Source organism: Haliaeetus albicilla, chromosome 11 (genome assembly GCF_947461875.1).
Source record: "Haliaeetus albicilla chromosome 11, bHalAlb1.1, whole genome shotgun sequence".
In the NCBI taxonomy this organism is placed as follows: Eukaryota; Metazoa; Chordata; class Aves; order Accipitriformes; family Accipitridae; genus Haliaeetus; species Haliaeetus albicilla.
In genome coordinates this window covers 5,175,508-5,193,730 of record NC_091493.1, presented here as the reverse complement: position 1 = coordinate 5,193,730, position 18,223 = coordinate 5,175,508, and the positions used below count along the sequence as shown (strand labels likewise).

Genomic DNA, 18,223 nt, shown 5'->3' with positions numbered 1-18,223 from the left:
AGCTCGAGCTCTGGAATTATTTCAAATGCAGAGACTGCACTCAGATGGCCGAGAGTTAAGGCAGCAGTGATACGCTCTATCATGCCTCCTTAACATTTTATAAACTCAATCACAGCATCTGGAAAATTTCAACTTTCTGAGCAAAACAAACAATGATTGAAAATAGAGCAGAAGTTGGGCAATCCTCAACACCACCAGCAGCTCTCTCCCTACCTGCCTCCAAACATTATTAATGCTACGCTCTTCCGCATTACTTGGTTTTAAAATATAAACATAGATGAGTAAGTGTGGCAAGCTTATCAACACCCCCCCCCCCCAGTATGACACAAATACTAATTGGCTATCCTCCGCTGTAATATTTTCATACTGAGAGTTAAATTGTTTTTGGAGTCCATAAACTTCAGATTAACAGAAGCATGAAAAGGTAGGCATCTTTGCAATATTATGATTTTAGGAGCACATAATAGGTAAAAGATATATTCATTGAACTGCCAGTGGTTTCTCTATTTTGATAGTTCCTTTAATTTCAATATTCAAACAGTTTCAAATTTAGAAGAAAAAAACCCCACTTTATCCAACAGAATATTTCTTACTGTAGCAAATGGGGACTTTGGGGGAGCAATTTCATTGGATGTGTTTAGTCAACAGCTTTGAAAAACGTGGCATGCTGGCCTAGATTTGCAAAGGCACTAAAGGACCCCAGTCCTGGCTTACCCTGGTAGCAATGGCCTGCTGTAGGCTCTTGCTCTAGAAAAAAACATCTGGTTATATCCTGCTTTTTGCCAACTTAAAACCTGTTAAAGACTCCCCCATGCACTACAAGAAAACCCCATCAGCAGCTTAAACTGTTTTTTCTCTCCTTACAGACTCATCCTATTTATTTTCCGGACATTTGAGAACCCCAAGCAGCTGGGGAAAGACGCCTTCATGAAGAAAAGTTTTTTTGACATAGACTGCATGAAGTGATATCCCTGGAACGTGAATCATGGCTTTGGTCACTAACAATTCCCTTGACGTATCACAAGGAATGCTTACATGGTGCTGTCGCCAAGTTCTTCGTAGAGGTTATTGGCAGCGGTGCTTGCTGGTTTGCCTGCTGGTAAAGCCATCTGGATTCTCGCAGTCTTTGCGCATTCAGCCTGTCGCCTTTGGTAAGCCAGGCAGGGAAGAAGAAATACTCATTAGAAACACTTTATACCCTAACATAAGCCGAGATGTAAAGTTTTTTATGTTTTTTCCTGCAGTTTTCAAAACATCCCTGTACTTTGTCTTCTTCAAAGGAAAGTAATAACATGATAATCTTCTCCTGGCTTTTTCAGCTCTTTGTTATTTGTTCTCTCTCGGTGGAATCCCAGAGCTCCGCCTGGACAGAAACCTCCCGCCCAGCAGTATGTTACTGACACAGCAGGTATTTCCCAGGAAATAACGTACATGCTAGCTCTGACACTGCTCTCATTAGGAGGTTTAGCTGTTCTGCCTGCCCAAGACTAACAGCGGAGAGAGTAAGCTCTTTGGTCAAGTGCTTCATTCAAGTGCCAAGAAACTGTAATTTTAAATGCCAAAAAAGTCTCTGGCAAAGTTTAAGTTATCACTTACGACTCCTTTCTCATTAGAGTTAGCTGCGGAATTTCGGTCTCAATGAACAGTTTTCCTGAAAAAATTACTTTTTAAAATGGATACGTTCACTATGAAGCAAATTTCTATCTAGAAAACAAAGCCTGTGGTCCCTCCCTTGTGTAACTGGGGGAGCGCCACTGAGGTGACATGACTGATCTACCTCCCTTTGGTTTCGAGGGCGGTCAATACCTGATCCTTCCCAGGGAAGTCTCTCTATGCACTCTAGCCTGACATTGCTTGCTTGAGGAATACCACACACGTGAAAATAAATGTCCTGAACCACTGGATTTTTAATGTGTGCTAGCATGCAATAATAAAATACACTGAGTAGCCATATAAGTAACTTTTAACCTCGCCATACAAGGTGTTCAGGAGCAAGTTGGAGTATAGGAAGGACCTCTTACTGAACGTCAAGTACCCCTTATTCTTAAAAATAAAGAGTGGTAGGCTGTCAGTATTCCTATACAAGCTGTTAGAAACAAAGCTGAAAGTAAGTACTTACTCTTTGAATCTGTTTTGTTATGCACAAAAAGATAAAGAGATGAAAAGGAAGGTTAAATGAATTCATTTGCAACAATTGTCCCAAACAGTGAACCTAACAGGAGTAATAAACTAGATGCTACTTAATTATTCCACATATAAAATTACAGAATTAATGACATGTTTAAAGAATCATAATTTCCAGAGCTGAACAGTGTTGAGCTGCTATTTGTGATACTCTTGAAACAATTTTGCAGTCAGCATAAACATGAATTACAGTGGGAAAAACTACTTTGGGCTTGCAGAAAACAACTCCCTGCCACACACACACACACGGAAAAGAGTAAGACATGAAAACATGAATACACCTCATGATATTTCTTTAACAGGTGGACTACTAGGGATGCATTTTTATAACTGTTTTCTCATTTTAACATGTTTTAAGAATGCTACAGAAACCATCTTCAATAGTGACGGAGTCTTATTTTTGGTTGCTATTTAAAAGATACCGGTCTTCTGTGATCAGTGAATAATATGTTATTTATAGTTACCTTACAGGGTTGTACTGGATAGTGTATTTCAAAGACACTAATAGAAAAGAATAATGATAGTTTCTGGCTTATTTACGAGTCATAAATGTAGGCACTGAGCTGCACTTTGACAATGATAATTTTATAAATTAAATGAATTTTCTTTTCAGTAACTATTACTTTTACAAAATTTAGTAAGCTGATCTGGAAAGCGCTGAAGAATGGACTGCACATGAAAAAGTGTTAACAGTAAGAAAATCTTAACATTTCCATTATATGGGCTGTGAGTATGACAGTTACATTTATCCCGCTATAATCTCTATGCTCAGTGGCTGACTGGAACACCTACTTTGCCAGAATGTTATCAGGAAAAGTACTGAAGCTCCTTTTGAAAAGGAGAAAAAAGGCTGTAATGTAACAGCAAACTGTAAGGCTCAGGATAGCTTTTGGTGGTGATATTAACAGTAAAATTCCTTTGATTTTCTTTGGCACTCTTCAGTGATACATCTTTCATAAAAGTATAATTTATTCACATTGATCTGCTATAAATCCAACTCCAAGTCATACTTCTAGACAACAAAAATGTGATTTTTTTTGATGAAATGAAGTTAGACAGGTTCCTTAAAGCACTTAATAGAGATTGATAGCCTTTTGATAATCTAACAGATGTCAAGGAAAAATAATGCTATTAGATTTCTTAAAGACGGGCAATTTAGATAACAACAACAACCACCTAATTGTAGCTTGAACTGGTTCAGTAGTGTTTCACTGGAAGCAAATTTTATATACAATTTTGGGAGAAGTAAAGCAGCTTTGAGATGCACTGCCATCCCAATGGTGCAGAAGTTTGCCAAGCTCTTTCAAACTCCCTTAAAAGGACTTCTTTTTCCTTTGACCCAAATCGTTTGGAGAAACTGGGATGTAAATATAATCCAATGAATGTGCAGTAACCATCAAGAAATGGCTATCCTTGGCTGTTTTTCTGGTGTCGCTATGGAAAGTGCTCTCAGGCAGGCTGCTGTTTTGTCATGTAGGATACGCTTTTTAAATGATGACTAACATAGGGCTTTGCTAACTCCTAACTGCAGTGCAGAAAGGAAAAATGCACAGTGTAAACCTTACCTGGTGTATTGTACCACATTACATCTATTGCAGCATTCAGATTGTAATTGCTTTACTGTAATACATGTATATCGGCTCTTCCACGCCCTCTCCTCCCACAGACTGATGCAACACTGCAGCAGTAGTCTGCACAGGCACTGACACTTCATTGCCCTCACCACAATGAAGGGAGCAGGTGCCAAAGCATTTTTTGTAGGAAAAAATCAAAGAAAAAAGAAAAACAAACAAAAAAAATCCAGCAGGGCTCTGGGAACTCCTTCCTACATGGTCCTGTGGAGCAGAGGTTTTCTATGATGAGGGCATATTACATTCCAGCTAGTTCACCAATTTTAAAGTGAAGATAGAAAGATTTGGAGGTACAGACCAATATCTACAGAAGTGGAATATAGCCATTTACTGGGGAAGATACACAGAATTATTTATATTTTGATTTCGTAATTCTTTGAATGCTCAGAGGATGCACATGGAATTAGAAATCTTTCATGAGAAGAAATTAAAGAATAAATATACAGCCTTTAAGTCCAAATGCATTGATTTTAAATATGAGTGGACCTGAAAAGGCATAGTTAAGAGGAACTTGTTAGCGATGTTGATCCTTTAATTAGTCTATTAGTCCAATTATTTAAACCTCTTGAGTCTATGAGAGTTGAGTAGAAATATCAAGAATGTTCTCTCTGGTGTACGCTGCTTTACATAGCACTAAAATGGCACAAAATCAATTCTTCATGAAACATTTGCAATTAAGAAGCATACAGCTAGAGAAAAAACATAACTGTGAGTATTTTAGGATTTAAACAAAAAAAGTTGAGTCCTCTTATTTTGCCTGAGCTACACAATTTGATTTTTGATTCATTTACTGAAACAGCACCTCATTCCTATTTTTTTTTGGGGGGGGGGGGGGGGGGGAATTCAGTTCTGAATCTACACTTGCATTTCAAACACCTGGCTTTTGATCTTGTGTTTGGGAACGTATTCTAAAACACTTACTGCACCACAACTTTAGAAACTATAGGAAGGTGCACTTCCCGTGCATTTTCTCTTTTCATGTACAGCCCACATCAAGCATTGACCAACTCTTGTGGGGAGAGGGAAATTAAAAATATTTCCCTGGATAATAATTTCCTTGCAATGAAGGATAATTTTCAAAGCAGTTCTGCTAAGAAATGTAGCTCCCCTACTGCAATGTTGCTACCACAAAAAGGAGGAGAAATACTTACTGTCGGTAGCTGACCATAACTATTAAAATAGCTGGCATACAGCAAAGGATGATTATGACGGCCAGAGCAAGTAACGCGCCTTCCGTGTAGCCTACGGCTTGCGCCTGCTTCTTGACGTTCGCTACCACGTCTGGGGTGCGGATCTCCAGGATGCGTCCCCCCTGCCCCAGGTATGGCTGAAACTCTTTATTGATATCCAGCAGTTTGCCATCCAGGAACCTTCGATGTCACAAAAGAAAACTATTACAGACAAGTTCATTAACTGTGTTTGAATTACTGCATAGCTGGGTTAATAACTGTAGTCTGATAAAGCACATACCTCTTCTTTCTGTGCTTGAGAATATTAGGAATTCCCTGTAATCCCTATGTCAGTGATAACTCCAAAGTACTTAATACCAGAACACAGTTTAAACACTGAAAAGGAGAGATGAGCTGAAGCTTATCCTGATTTCTAGGGGCAAAAAGTTCTCCATGCCATGGAGAGCAGCATGGGAAATGGCTTGCTTTGTGCTTCTTCCTTCAGTGGTCTGTTGCAGAGGATTAACTAACCCTCCTGCACACACTCCTAAAGACCACTCTGGTTTAAAGATCAACTTGATGCTGCTCTAAAAGCAGGTAATTTTTAGAGGACTTTCCTCAGTTTCTTAGGGAAATCCTTTGGCTGAAGGAATAGCCTACAGTTTGTTCCCTTTTTACTTCCCTTTCAATATTAAAAAGAACAGGGCTTTGGAAAAACTATGCTCTTATTAATCCCCACCCCCTTCCCACAGTTGCATCAATTCTGAACCTCATTCTTGCGTCTGCTCTGTCTAGTTAGCCTCCATGTCTCTGCTATTTTCTTAGATTGTAGTGCTGGTACTACGTATTGAATTATTTGAGTAAGACTTTCCTCTTAAAGCATGGCTGTTTGATGGCAAGAAGAAAACCCAGAGGGACAATGATCGGATGAGCTCATCTCTAGTGGGAATGAACATCAGAGCAGCTGAAGGATGTGCCCTCTCAACGTTTGGCACAGTGCTAAGGGAGTTTATTCACTGGCTTCAGGCTACCTGACAGTATCCTCTTCCCTACAGCAATTTTGGGGTGGAATCTGTAGCAACGTTCCTGAGAAATGCAGAATTGTAACAAGGAAAACAGTAGCATTTTTAGAAAATGCTACATCATCTGCACTCGTTTCCTTGAAGTCAAATTGGAGGTCACAAAAGATGACAGACAGGAGATTACTGTAAACTGCCTCCTCTTCTGTTTTTGAGAAGATGCAGGCCATTTCTTCTGGAGTTTCACACCTCTTCTAAAAGGAAAAGCACTAAATGCTTATAACAAACTGTAATTTAAGCTTCACAGGTTCCCCAAACGCTGCCAGATACCAGAACAATCTTGACTAACATTACTAATTACAGGAACAATAGGCTATCTATACAGCTATTGGAAAAAACACTGGCTTCAAGTAGGCCTAACAAGGCACGCTGTTAAGACAGAGGCAGGTCCTAGGCCAAACTAGGGTATTAGCTAACCAGGAACAACACGCTGCTGTCATTGCTTGCAGCCTAGAATAACGTCCATCTTCTGTTTGTACATCACTTATGAGAGGAACTTGGAACATCATAGTTAGCGAGCAAAGGACTGGAACAGTCTCTGAAAAATCAAATGCCTTGGAAGAAGTTCAGTATCTGATCTGATAATTGGCAGTAGCCAAACGTAAATCCTAACCATGTGACCTCACTTCCCGTTTGATGGAAAATTTTCTACTGGATGACTTTTTGAATGCAAACAGTATGTTTGTTAAAGAAATTTGCTTTAGGAGTTTGAAAAAATATCTTGGCCAAGGCTCTAACTTCCAAAGGAAAATAAAAATTCTTGGATCACTTTTGAAGCGAGGGTTGACTGTCTCACAAGCTGCCAAGCAGGAGGCTCCAGCTGTAAAGATCAAAGTAGGAGGCACCCACTAGGATGGAGGAGGATCCTGCTGGCTCTTAGCTATAGCAGAACCCCGGACCCTTACATGTACAGTGTTTCTCCTGGAGAAAGCCAAATGAAAAATGCTGAGATTAAAAAAAAAAACAAAAACAAAACAACAGCTAAAAAATATTCTGAAAGGATTTCTGCATATAAACTCTGAATGTCTAAAGAAAGTCTGAAATAGCTTTTATTTCCTTAGTCTGATCACGAGACAGAAATTACGCTCCTAAAAGACCATTTCTTAAAGGGTGTTAATTTCTTACGATTGATTTCCTCTCAAATTAACTGAGGAACCCACATAGCATTGTTTGTCCCTGGGTTTTTTTTTTGAACTTTGGGGAAAATGTGCTCTGATCTGTGTGTGTAACGTGTTAGCTGGATTACATAACATACAGAATAATGCATCCCGAATGATGAAACAGTGCTGGTTTCATGATACTAACTTTAAAGAGCAGCAGTGGCTGCTCACTCACAGACCCACACCCTCACATAAAGCAACCCAAGGCATTTTGAAGAATAATTTCCCTTTGTTTTAGTATGCTCTGCTGATATTCACAACTAATTCCTTGATTTCATCCGCAAAACATTTTCTTGGTATTTGAGCAAAAATCCCTCTGAGCAAAAATCTTTTCACAGCTTAAAGACCTGCAATGATGGTTCACAAAGACATAAACCGAGTATAAACGGAGCTCTAATTTTTTTGTTGTACGCTAGATGTCACTGGTGCATCTTACATGTCCTTCGAGTTGGCAAAAACATTCAAGTAGGACAGCATTAAATCTCTGGATGATTTTAAGAATCTCTCAGTTAAAATTCTGTTAGCATTTTCTTGACAAACCCTATTTTAACAGGTTCGTAACTCAACCGTGCACATTTACTCCATGATGAAACATGACACATTGTACAAAAGATTCAGACAGGGTAAGCATTTTATTTTTAATGGTGGACATTTTCCACTTAATGTATGCAGGAGAAATTTTCTGGATTCAACTGGTTTTTATGCTCCAATAAATCAAACCTTCTTTCATATAAAAGATAAAAAAGGAGGCTGATCATTTCACTCTGTAAAATTATCTAAGTGGCCTCAAAGACTTTTCAGATTTTGTGGTAGAGGGAGAAAATAACAAAGCACAGTTACTATTCAGACCCATTTTTTGGTGTAACCAGAGAGATTCCTGATTAATAAAAATGTCAGGCAATCAGTCATGACAGTCTTAAGGAAAAGTATGAATCTCTTGTTGCGTATCAGTCTTACAAAGTACAGGATAGGGAAAAATCAGCATGTCTTGAGAGACCCATGGGTTTTCCCCAGCTGGCAGTGATGAACACAGCACGGCTGTTATGTCCATGACTTCTAAATCACGTCTTTTGTTTTCCAGCCAAACATTTTGCTTGAATGCAAATATATGGAATTAGGCTAGTCATTTGGGACTTCTGGCTGTGAGGCACCCCGTTCAAAATAGCCTGGTAGCAAATATGGCACAGTCTGTGCACGCGCTGCCATTGTGCACATCAGCATTAATCCAGCACAACCGGAGCACATTGCACCTCCTTGTATCTCTTCACTTCGTAAACGACTGTTGGGCGTTGTACCTGACGTATCGGAGCAACATTTCCCCGAGGTGATTATGGGAGCCTCAAATGTTAGCTATGGTTTAGTGGGGCTTACTTCTTGCAGAAATGCAGCTCTGTAGCCGGTCAGGAGTGTGACTTTGCTCAGCTGCTGATGGGCATCCACTGTCCCGACTACCCTTCCCTCCCAGCTCCAGTGAAAAGCCAAGCACCTTTGGGACCCCAGCACTGCTCTGACTTGTGCCTGGCTGCCAGCACCAACCAGGATGAGTCACCAGTGATATTTGTCTGTATCCCAGCAGCCCTCCGCCTGCAAAGGCGAACAGGTCGCTTTGCTCCACTCTGTCCTCAACTTACCCCCACATTCCTTAAAAGACCTTCACAGATAATTGTTTTCAAACAGTGACAGGTTTAACAAACTCTGTTAAAGTCAGGGCCTCCATTATGTTTTATAAGTGAAACACAGCAGGGTGTTCCCAAAAAGCCCATTTAAGAAAAGCCACAGGTATCTTCCAATACACAGTAATTTTGTAAGTTGTGTTAAAATCACAGCTAGCAGAATTCATGTGCTAGATCTGTGCTGTTGGTACAGTTCTCTCTTCCATATACATCAGGAAATTTTTCAACACTTGGAAAATACCTTGGCTAAATTTATATTCCTTATTGCAAATTAAGTTTTTTGAAACAGGGGGCTCCATCTCTTTCTGACCTTCTAACCTTTCTCCCATCACATCCAGTTTATTATTAAATGATCCTTTCTCCTATTGATCTCTCTTCTGCTAGGATCCAGAGCAGATTCCTGGCTGGCAGAAGGATGGTTGTGACTCCTGGCAATCTCTTCCCAATGAGGGGACAACCATTGCTACTGTGTCCTGTAACTGGGGCAGGAAGAACATTGAGCCATCCCTCTAAAGATCAAAACTCCAGGAAAGATGGTCACAGAAGGAATTTCTTTTTAGATTCGGGTAAGCACCTGAGCTGAGCCAAATCTCTTGAGGTTCACCCACCTGCTAGCAAAAACTTGTTGACTTCAGACAGCAAGCTACAAAACCCTCAGTTCATTTTTCTCCTTACTTTAGTAAGCTGACATTTACTCACCTCTACCCTAAAGCCAGGAAAGCATTCCCCAGGATTCTGCTGATTTAAATATTTAAAAGCTTTTGAAAAGAGAAAAAAAAAAGGAAAAAAAATAAAAAGAAAAAAAAGAAAAAGAAAAGCTGAGTATGCAGGCACATGTAGCATTTTAATGAGGTTTCTTCTGAGCTGATACCCCATTTGCAGACCAGGCAAATGAATAACCTTCCCTTCACATTTGACAAACTGCTTTTTAACCTATTTCACTGGACACCCAAACATCTCTAAAAAGACATTTCTATATTTTCAAAGGGCACCAAAATGAAGAGGGAGACATTTTCTGACCATGAAGAGAGTCTGCATCAGAAAAAAGATTCTTTTTATGGAGTTGAAACAGCTAACTGCCTCCACGCACTTTTATATACCACTAACAGTAAATTTGCAGAGAGCTTTCCAAAGTGAGGAGTAAAAGGGTGTCAGAATTTTCAACTATCATCGAAGGTCTGATAAATTTTCTGAACCTGGACAGCATCGAATAATGTCCTCTTGACCTTGAGCGTTTTTAATGGGATCCCACTTTGGCCAAACTCAGAACTGGCTATGACTGGAAGAAAAAACAGACCTCAGTGAATTTACAAACTGTAAAAGTGGAAAAGTAATGATAAAGAGGGATCAGTAGATAGTCTGGGTGTAAGGCAGTAAGATACATATTATTGAGACCAGTTTTGGGAGTGGGTTGGGGTACAACAGTCACTTACAGAAGCACTGTAAGCACATTTACCGGCACTTTTCCTTAGAGAGAAAGGAAAATGTTTATCTATCACGGATTTCTGCTGGCTTCCTGACAGGTCTCCTTAATTTCCACTTCCACTCTTGAATAAAATTGGGAACAAAATCACAGATACCCCATTCTGGGAACGATCAGCAGCTCTGGCAGTGGACAAGCAAACACAAACTCCCAGTGCATCACCGAGACCTAAAAAGACTGTACAGCCATGGAGGTACCTACAAACAGAAAATGGCCACTGGAAAGAAGGAGGCTGTTTTGCCACTGCTCTGAAAGCTACTCCTGCTGAACTGCATCTGATTTTTATATTCCTAGTTCAGAAAGTGATGCTGGAAGACTGGAGAGGGCTCAGAGAAAACTGTAAGCAATTAAAAGAATTAAAACTTAGCCCAGAGTGCAGAGGTCAAGGAACTTCTCAAGAAAAAAATTTAAGAGGATGATGTGATCATAAGCCTAGACCTTGGTGGGAACCCAAAATTAAAAGCACCAATTGGATGCTTCAATCTAGCACCGAAAGTTATAATAAAACTCTATAACTGAATCTAGACAAATTGAAAAAAAGAAAAAAGACCTAATTTTTGACAGTAAAAATAATTACCCTGCAAAAACAACACAAAGGTTGTAGCTGATTGGATTTTCTTGAGCAGCTGCTTTGCTGACAGACACGCTCAAAGCAGAATTAATTTTGGGAGTTCCTAGGGTCTTTATTATACTAGGTCAGACTGATCACAGTGATCTTTTCCAACCTATAAACTCTGAATATATGCAGAGCTTTAGTATGCTATAATTCATCTGTACTAAATTAAGAGCTCGGGAGAACAAGCCCTTTTTCAATCACAGTCCACTGAGATGGGTCACAGCCATTTGCTTTTTAGGCTGCTGACTGACATGCTGCTTTATAGCATCATGGAACAGTCTGGTCTAGTTTTCATTGAGATAAAAAGCAAACACAAAGGTGAAACACGTGCAAAAAAATCCAAAAGATAGCGGCTGCTGTAGAAGAAGAGCCTGATTTGCATTTCCATTGTTTTGAATCATATGCAGAATGCTGAAACACAAAAATAGAGCTTCTAACAAAATGATTCTACAGCCATATTGATACATCGGCAGCTGAATAGGTTGAGATGCTAATTTTGTCTTAGAACCTAGTTGCCACTAGTGATGACTCAGAAATACCATGCAAAGAGATTCCCTTAATTTCATTTCCTTACCCATGTAATCTCTGGCTTTTCTTCTTGTGCAAGGAAGAGAGCGGAGTTACCACTGGCCCCCAAAGCAGTAGCACACCAGAGTGAAATCCCACTGGAGCTCTGCTAAGGTGCAAAAGCCCAGGCAGAGTGGCACCCTACCAAACCGCTCCGCTGGAGCGACCAGAGCTGGCCCATTCACTGGCAGCATGCTCTGAGAGTATAATCAGTCAATAAAAAGCCATCTCTTACGTTTTATGTGACACTGGAATTTAACTGCTTATTTGGAAGTCAACTGAAAAGGCAAAACAACATCAAATTACGAACATAAGTGACCTATCTACTGCTGTTCACCATCTCCTCTAGCAGCTGGTGGGATAGGCCCATGCAGATCTGTCTGCTCAGCCCACTGGGCACCTGTGAGCCCTGCTGATTTCCTGCATGCAGATCTACACCTGGGTCATGCCCCGATGTCTATGCTTCAGACTAGGTGCACACCACCTCTCTTCCTTCCCCTTCCCTTTCTTCTGCTTCAGTTTCCACAAGAAGAGAAAGAGACATGCTCCAAATGGAAACTGCAGAAAGCCTGAAGGTCAACGACCGGAGCACCAAGGCCCTTGCTTGGAGATCACAGAGAAGTTTTGGTACACATAAAGTAAATTCCTTCAGAGGAATTTAAACTGGAAGCTCCTCCACAGGGTGGACCAAATGTATTGCAAGCTCTCCTGGCAACAATGTCTAAATCACAGGTAAGGGAGCCATTCAGCTCAAGGGAATGGACTGAACCTGGTAAAGCTGTAAACTCCCACGCTGCACATAGGGCAAGGTGTAGTGGCATGCACCAACTGCTTCAAAAGATTTTTCTGTTCCTGTTGTGTTGAACCATTTGCTAACAGAGACAGACCAACAGGCTTCAAAACAGTCCATAGAAATATAGGAAGAGCAACAAATAATATACTTACTTAAAAAGTTCATTCCTCATTATAGCTCTGTTTGTTTGTGGGTCAATTGCATAGACCATGAGGTCGGACTTGGTGTAATCCTCTTCAGAGTACCCATCCCCAAACCTCCGTGCACCGATGGATTCCACCACGACCGTTGCACCGGGAATCTGATCTTGGACGTAGCGTTCCAAAATCCTAAAGACAAGATGGAGCCAGAAAGCTGCAGTGATTTATTTGTGCTGATCAAGACTGACAACAGCCCAAAAAAGATACTCGTAGACAGAAACCACAGGCTTAGAAGGATGGTAACCTTCAGAGCACTTTTTAAAAAAATCTCTGCTCCAATATAACCTCTTAAATGCTGAACTCTTGGGAAAAGCTTAGCAGTGTTAGGAGAGGTCATCAGAAATAGTGTCCTTAAGTCTAGCTCTTTGTATTTATGACACCAGTTGAGTTTTAAATGGCTCATGGGAAACACCATCTATATTTCACAAAAAAACCCTGTCATCCTTTTACTAAGCTATAGGATTTCAAACTCTTCAATTCCAGCCTTACACAGGCTGCATACAATAAATTTTCACCCACAGAAACAACTACTTCAACCATTTTCGGTGGGATATTTCATCTGGCCCTCCAATATAGCACAACATATCAGGTGCCAGAAGACCTGCTACTCCAAAAGGCCCGAGCGAGTTTTATCAGCCATAAGAAAGTCGGAATATCGAGCTGACACGTCTACCACAGGAAAACAATAAAGTAAGCTGCAGAAGTTCTACCAGCAGAAGAAAGATAGGTTGATAGAATTCAACGGCAGCTATGCCCAAGATAACAGGGGCATAACAACAATAAACCAAAACAAATCTGTTCTTTTCCCAAAGAGAAGGCTTCATTACAAGCTGCCAGAGGACAGAATGGCACAGTCTGTGGATATGTATATGAATCGCAATGAGTCAATACATGAAATAAATGCAATTCTGGGGAATTAAAATTTATTAGAGATGATGACATTTACAGGTCATTTTATTAATTCTTGTTATGTGACCAATTTTGTTTAACTTTAATACTGAAAATTCCCCCCCCCCCTTTTTTTTTGACAACTGAATGTCCGCAGACATCTTTGTACGTGCTTTTGGAAGCCTTTGTTCTAAATTCAAAATCTCATCTTTTTCTACAGTTTTCCATGCAGAACTGTTTATGGGAGAAGTCTTAAAATGTGATGTTATTCCTAAAATATTCAAAAAGGCAAAGGGAGAATGGCTGTTTGCAGAATGCCCCTCCAAACAAACCAACCAAAAATATGCACACCTATGCCAAGTTGAAATGCTTCTAGCATGCCTGCAGAAGCACCAAACCAATGGGGAAAGGACCTCACTGAGCACATGAGAAGTTTCTGCACAGATAGCAAGCACCTCAGATATGGAGAGTTTAGGGAAAGTTACAAGCAAAACTCACTACCGCTGTCACAAGCTGCTTTAGAAAGGACAAGACCTCAATAAAGTTTTTAAAAAAATTTATTCGTTTCCTTCCTCCTTGTCTGGTCTGCTAGTCTAGTGGGGCCCACGACATTTGCTGAGTTCCTGTAGCAGACTGCTTCTCTGTGTCCGCTGCACTGTGCATCCAATGCAAAAAGGAAGTTTAGAAGTATTACAGCTCAGCTGGATGACCTTCAAATTCTGTATGCAACAGGGAGAACTGGTACTCCCATCAAGACTGTAGCTGGGGCTGGCAGCCAAGATGGTGGGGACCCAGACTCTCGCCAAGAATGGATGGAGCCAGAAGGAACATGGAAAGCTGTTTAGACAGTGCCATCAGAAGAGCTTTAACCACAGCTGTTGGGCAAGGACAGAATACATCTCAGAGAAAACGCGAAGAGCGTCTTTGCACACAGACTTGCTAATGGCGTGATGAGGTTTCCAAACTGGGACTGAGAAGGGTTCAGGTTAAAGTCCACGGAGCATTTTATAAAAAAAGGCATAAAAGCAAATATCATCAATACTGGACACAAAGGCAAAGAAGTATAGCGAAATAACCAAGAGAAGCTGGAAGTCTAAACACTCCATCAGAAGTATGAGTTATGGGAAAATACAAGATTTTCTGGGCTAATTTATGTGATCAGAATATCAAATCAAAAAGCAATAGCTGAGTTAGGAGGCAAAAGCAAGGGAACACACTGCCTGATATATCAAGGCTGCACTTGGGTGCAGAGGAAGACAAATCTCATAAAAAAGGATATCAATGACTTTAAGAAGACACTTGTTGTTTTAAACAAAACCTTTAGCAGTTGCTGAGGTTACATTTTGCTGTTGTTTTTTTCCTGACACAAGATTTGCAAAGGAAAGTAATGCTGTCAAAGCAGTATCACCATCTCATAATTTTTCGAGTCCACTGATTCACATTCATCCATCCAGTTTCTCTGCTCTTTGTTGGAAAGTTTAGCATGCCCTTAAAAAAGAAGCTTTTCTAAAAGATTTTGAAAAATCCAAGTCTGCCAGACCCAGGTCCTAGCCTAGCACTGAATATATACTCTTAGTGCAGAGCCATTTTTGCAGGGAAAATAAAAATATAGATTGTCTGACACATTGCTAGTTGACTAGCGTCCCCTAAACAAGCACTCCTGTTGTTTGCAGATATGGTAAACTCTACTCATCTCTGCTTCTGGCATGTACTTAACTGGTAGCTAGGGTGATAACCTGTCACAGGCTCCTCAGTAACAATAATTCTCCCAGGTAAAACTTGACAGTAAAAATCTGGGATATGCAGATAACTATTAAAAAACCTCCAAACGTTACATGAATGTAAATGACTAAAAGAAACCATAACCCATCTTTAGAATGGTGTTTAGACCAAATATGTAAAAGTTTTACCTCCCTAATTAGTATATAATCATCTTCTGTTGCTGCAGGGGGGGATGCTTTTGTTTCCTTGCACAGAACTATTATTTCACTCAAGACAGAGATGCCCTCTAAGGTTGGAAGGTTATAAAGTAGGGTCACTTTTAGCAGAATTAGCAGAACAACATTCCCTTTTCTCAGAAATTCCTGGCATGGCTTCTGCTGGAATTCATTGCCTTTTAGAATATCTTTGTCTAAAACATGATTAAAATTGAAGAACAAATAGCATATGACTTTCTGACTACGAGAAATAGGTACATTGCAGCCATTGGCTTCAACTGACATTGCAAGAAACACCACCAAGTATAGTGGAATGACAGTAATATTTCATCCGAAACACACAAATTGCATGTTTAGGTTGAAATATGTAATAAAAATGCACTGAAGACTGAAAAGTAGCAATTAAAGAATGCACTTAAAAATAGGGCAGTTCCCCATAGAGTTATTTTAAAAGTCATTCAGCTGAACTTGTGATGCTGAAAACGCTGTAGTGTTTTAAAACTCTACTGAAAGTGGCCACCTGCTTGTAGTACTACTCACAAGGACCAATTTTTAAAATGCATACTTTAAGTAGCAACAGCATCTGCAGCTCCACTGTATTTATCAGCAGAAGTTAGCTTAAAATTAGTCTGCCACTCGTTAATGCAACAAGGGTAATTACCATTCTCCCAACAGTGGTATAATGGGCAGCAGAAGCAGCAACTTAACAGGCGACGGGACTTCCCTACTGCTCTAACTCCCTTTAGCTCTGCAGACATAATGTAATGAACAGAAATGCCTCCCAGTGCATATTCATTACCATCACCTTTCAAATTCCCATCAGTGACATCAGTGAAATGAAATGAAGGACAAGAGGATTTTCACTGTTATTGAGGACATAACGTGGCCCTAAATATCCTGAAAACTCAGAGATTATTTTTTTCATCTTTAGATGCAAAAGAAATGGAAAGGCAGAAAAATACAGGTACTTGGTTTGTTGAGCTGTCCCTTGGCTGGTGGCATTCTGCTTCACAGAACATTTCTGAAACTCAGCAGACCAAAACCCCAAATCTGGGATAAGGCACCACATTCCTGGGCCACACTCAGCGCTACGTCTATGAGCTGACGTGTATCCGAGGCATCGTGCTGCATGGCAGGGCTGAGGTTGCTGCACCCCGTTACAAGCAGAGAAGACCCTGCTGAACACAGGGATAAATTAAGGCACCGCAGCATCCTGCTGCTTTCTCCCCACAGCTGCATGAATCTGGCATGCCAGATGCGTGCCCCAGCATGGGAGAGATCCTGCTACTGGGAAAGATGCAAAGGACTACTTAGAAGCTTCTTTGGAAACGAATGTGAAAGTTCATATGAGTCAGTTAATTCACGTTAAAATATGAGATACGGAATCAGCCGCACGAGAGCCCAGCAGCAATGGCAACTCAACTAGACTAACAGTCATCGTGTAAGACTTGGTAAGTCAGCAGCAAAGTTTAATGACCCTCTGTTGTCCCTGGTGGAGAAGATGCGTGACACGGCTGGAAAGAGCACCGCAACGTTCCAGTAGTTTTATACCCTCGAGCTGAATCGCTAAGTTGTATGTATATCCTCTGAATCAGCACACGAACAAAAGAAACAGTTCAATCCGCAGAACATTTTAGATCCTCACCAGTACCTGAATTTAATTACTGCACATTTTTCATAGCAGAAAATTCTGTGGGAGAAAGATGTTTCAGTTCTCTAGTAATTTGATAGCCTGCTGTGTTTCTGGAGCACATAAAAGTATTTTAAGAAATGAAAAAAAGACTTGGAGCTACAAGTGTTGAAGACTAGATATCCTGCATAACTTTTGGCTCCTCCACCAAAAATTCTAGCTCCCCAGAATAATTTAGTAACAACAATAAATTCATATCCTAGCTATTTGAAAATGTAAGCAAATTTGGCAACAATGTACAGATGAGAGCATTCAGCTCTGCCAGTACACATCAATACAGACTTTTCAAGAGTTTCATTGAACCCGAGTACACTCTCAGTTTTGCTCAACTTCAGCCAAATTCTGGCTGTGTTGAGTTTTTGCAAGGTTAATAATTGACAACTACACTCCTGGATTTTCAACTGTACTTTCACAAATAAGTAAGGACCAATTCCAGCCCCTCCTGTGTGGTTAGCAATGGCTTTTTGGGGGTTGATGCACTTGGGCCCCAGCTCCCAGATGCCTTATTGCAACACACATACAGCACAGGGAAGGTTATACTACTTCTGTGGCCTCTGGAGAGGCACCAAGCAGCTTTGAGCTGCCAATACAACTGAAGAAACCCTTACTAGTCAGCTAAGTCGGCCTGCTTTGTGCTGTAATGTAGAATAAAAAAGCCAGAACTGGGACTTATTTCAAGCCTAAGACTATTGCTTCTTTATAAAACAGGCTTTTGGCCAAGATTATTTCTTTCATGCCCCACGTTGGGCGCCAAAAATACCCACACAAGGCATGTATCTAGCAGGAAGAAGCACCACGGAGCCAATTTACTCTGCGTATAGCAATATCTAAATTATTCAGAAAACCTACCCAGAGACAATGTCTTTATACCTACTTACCCTAATCCTATAAAAGCATATTGGATTGCTCACAATAAAGGAAATTTGCTTTCTTATATATTGCTGTAGTTTCTTTTCTTCTTTTTTGTGCTCATCATGTATAATCCTGTCCTCCAAAAAACCTACACACACTCCAACTTTTTATTTATCATTTTTCCCAGTCACAGAAGGAACATTACACCACACTCACCCGAAGAATAATACACAGAGACATCTTGACTTTGACCCAGAAGACGTATCTTCAGATCTCAGCACAAAAGGGTTTTTACTGCAAC

General features: G+C 40.4%; 1 protein-coding gene across 9 annotated transcripts in view; it reads right to left on the bottom strand.

The window, feature by feature from the left end:
- PCDH15 (protocadherin related 15) overlaps positions 1-18,223 on the bottom strand; it is a 710,734-nt gene that overhangs the window by 21,465 nt on the left and 671,046 nt on the right. For all 9 annotated transcript variants that reach the window (XM_069795901.1, XM_069795896.1, XM_069795892.1 and 6 more), the window contains 3 exons: positions 12,508-12,684; positions 4,967-5,185; positions 1,036-1,146 (listed from right to left, as the gene is read on the bottom strand). In XM_069795901.1, the coding sequence (XP_069652002.1) occupies positions 1,036-1,146; positions 4,967-5,185; positions 12,508-12,684 (507 nt within the window). The remainder of the gene's footprint in view (positions 1-1,035; positions 1,147-4,966; positions 5,186-12,507; positions 12,685-18,223) is intronic.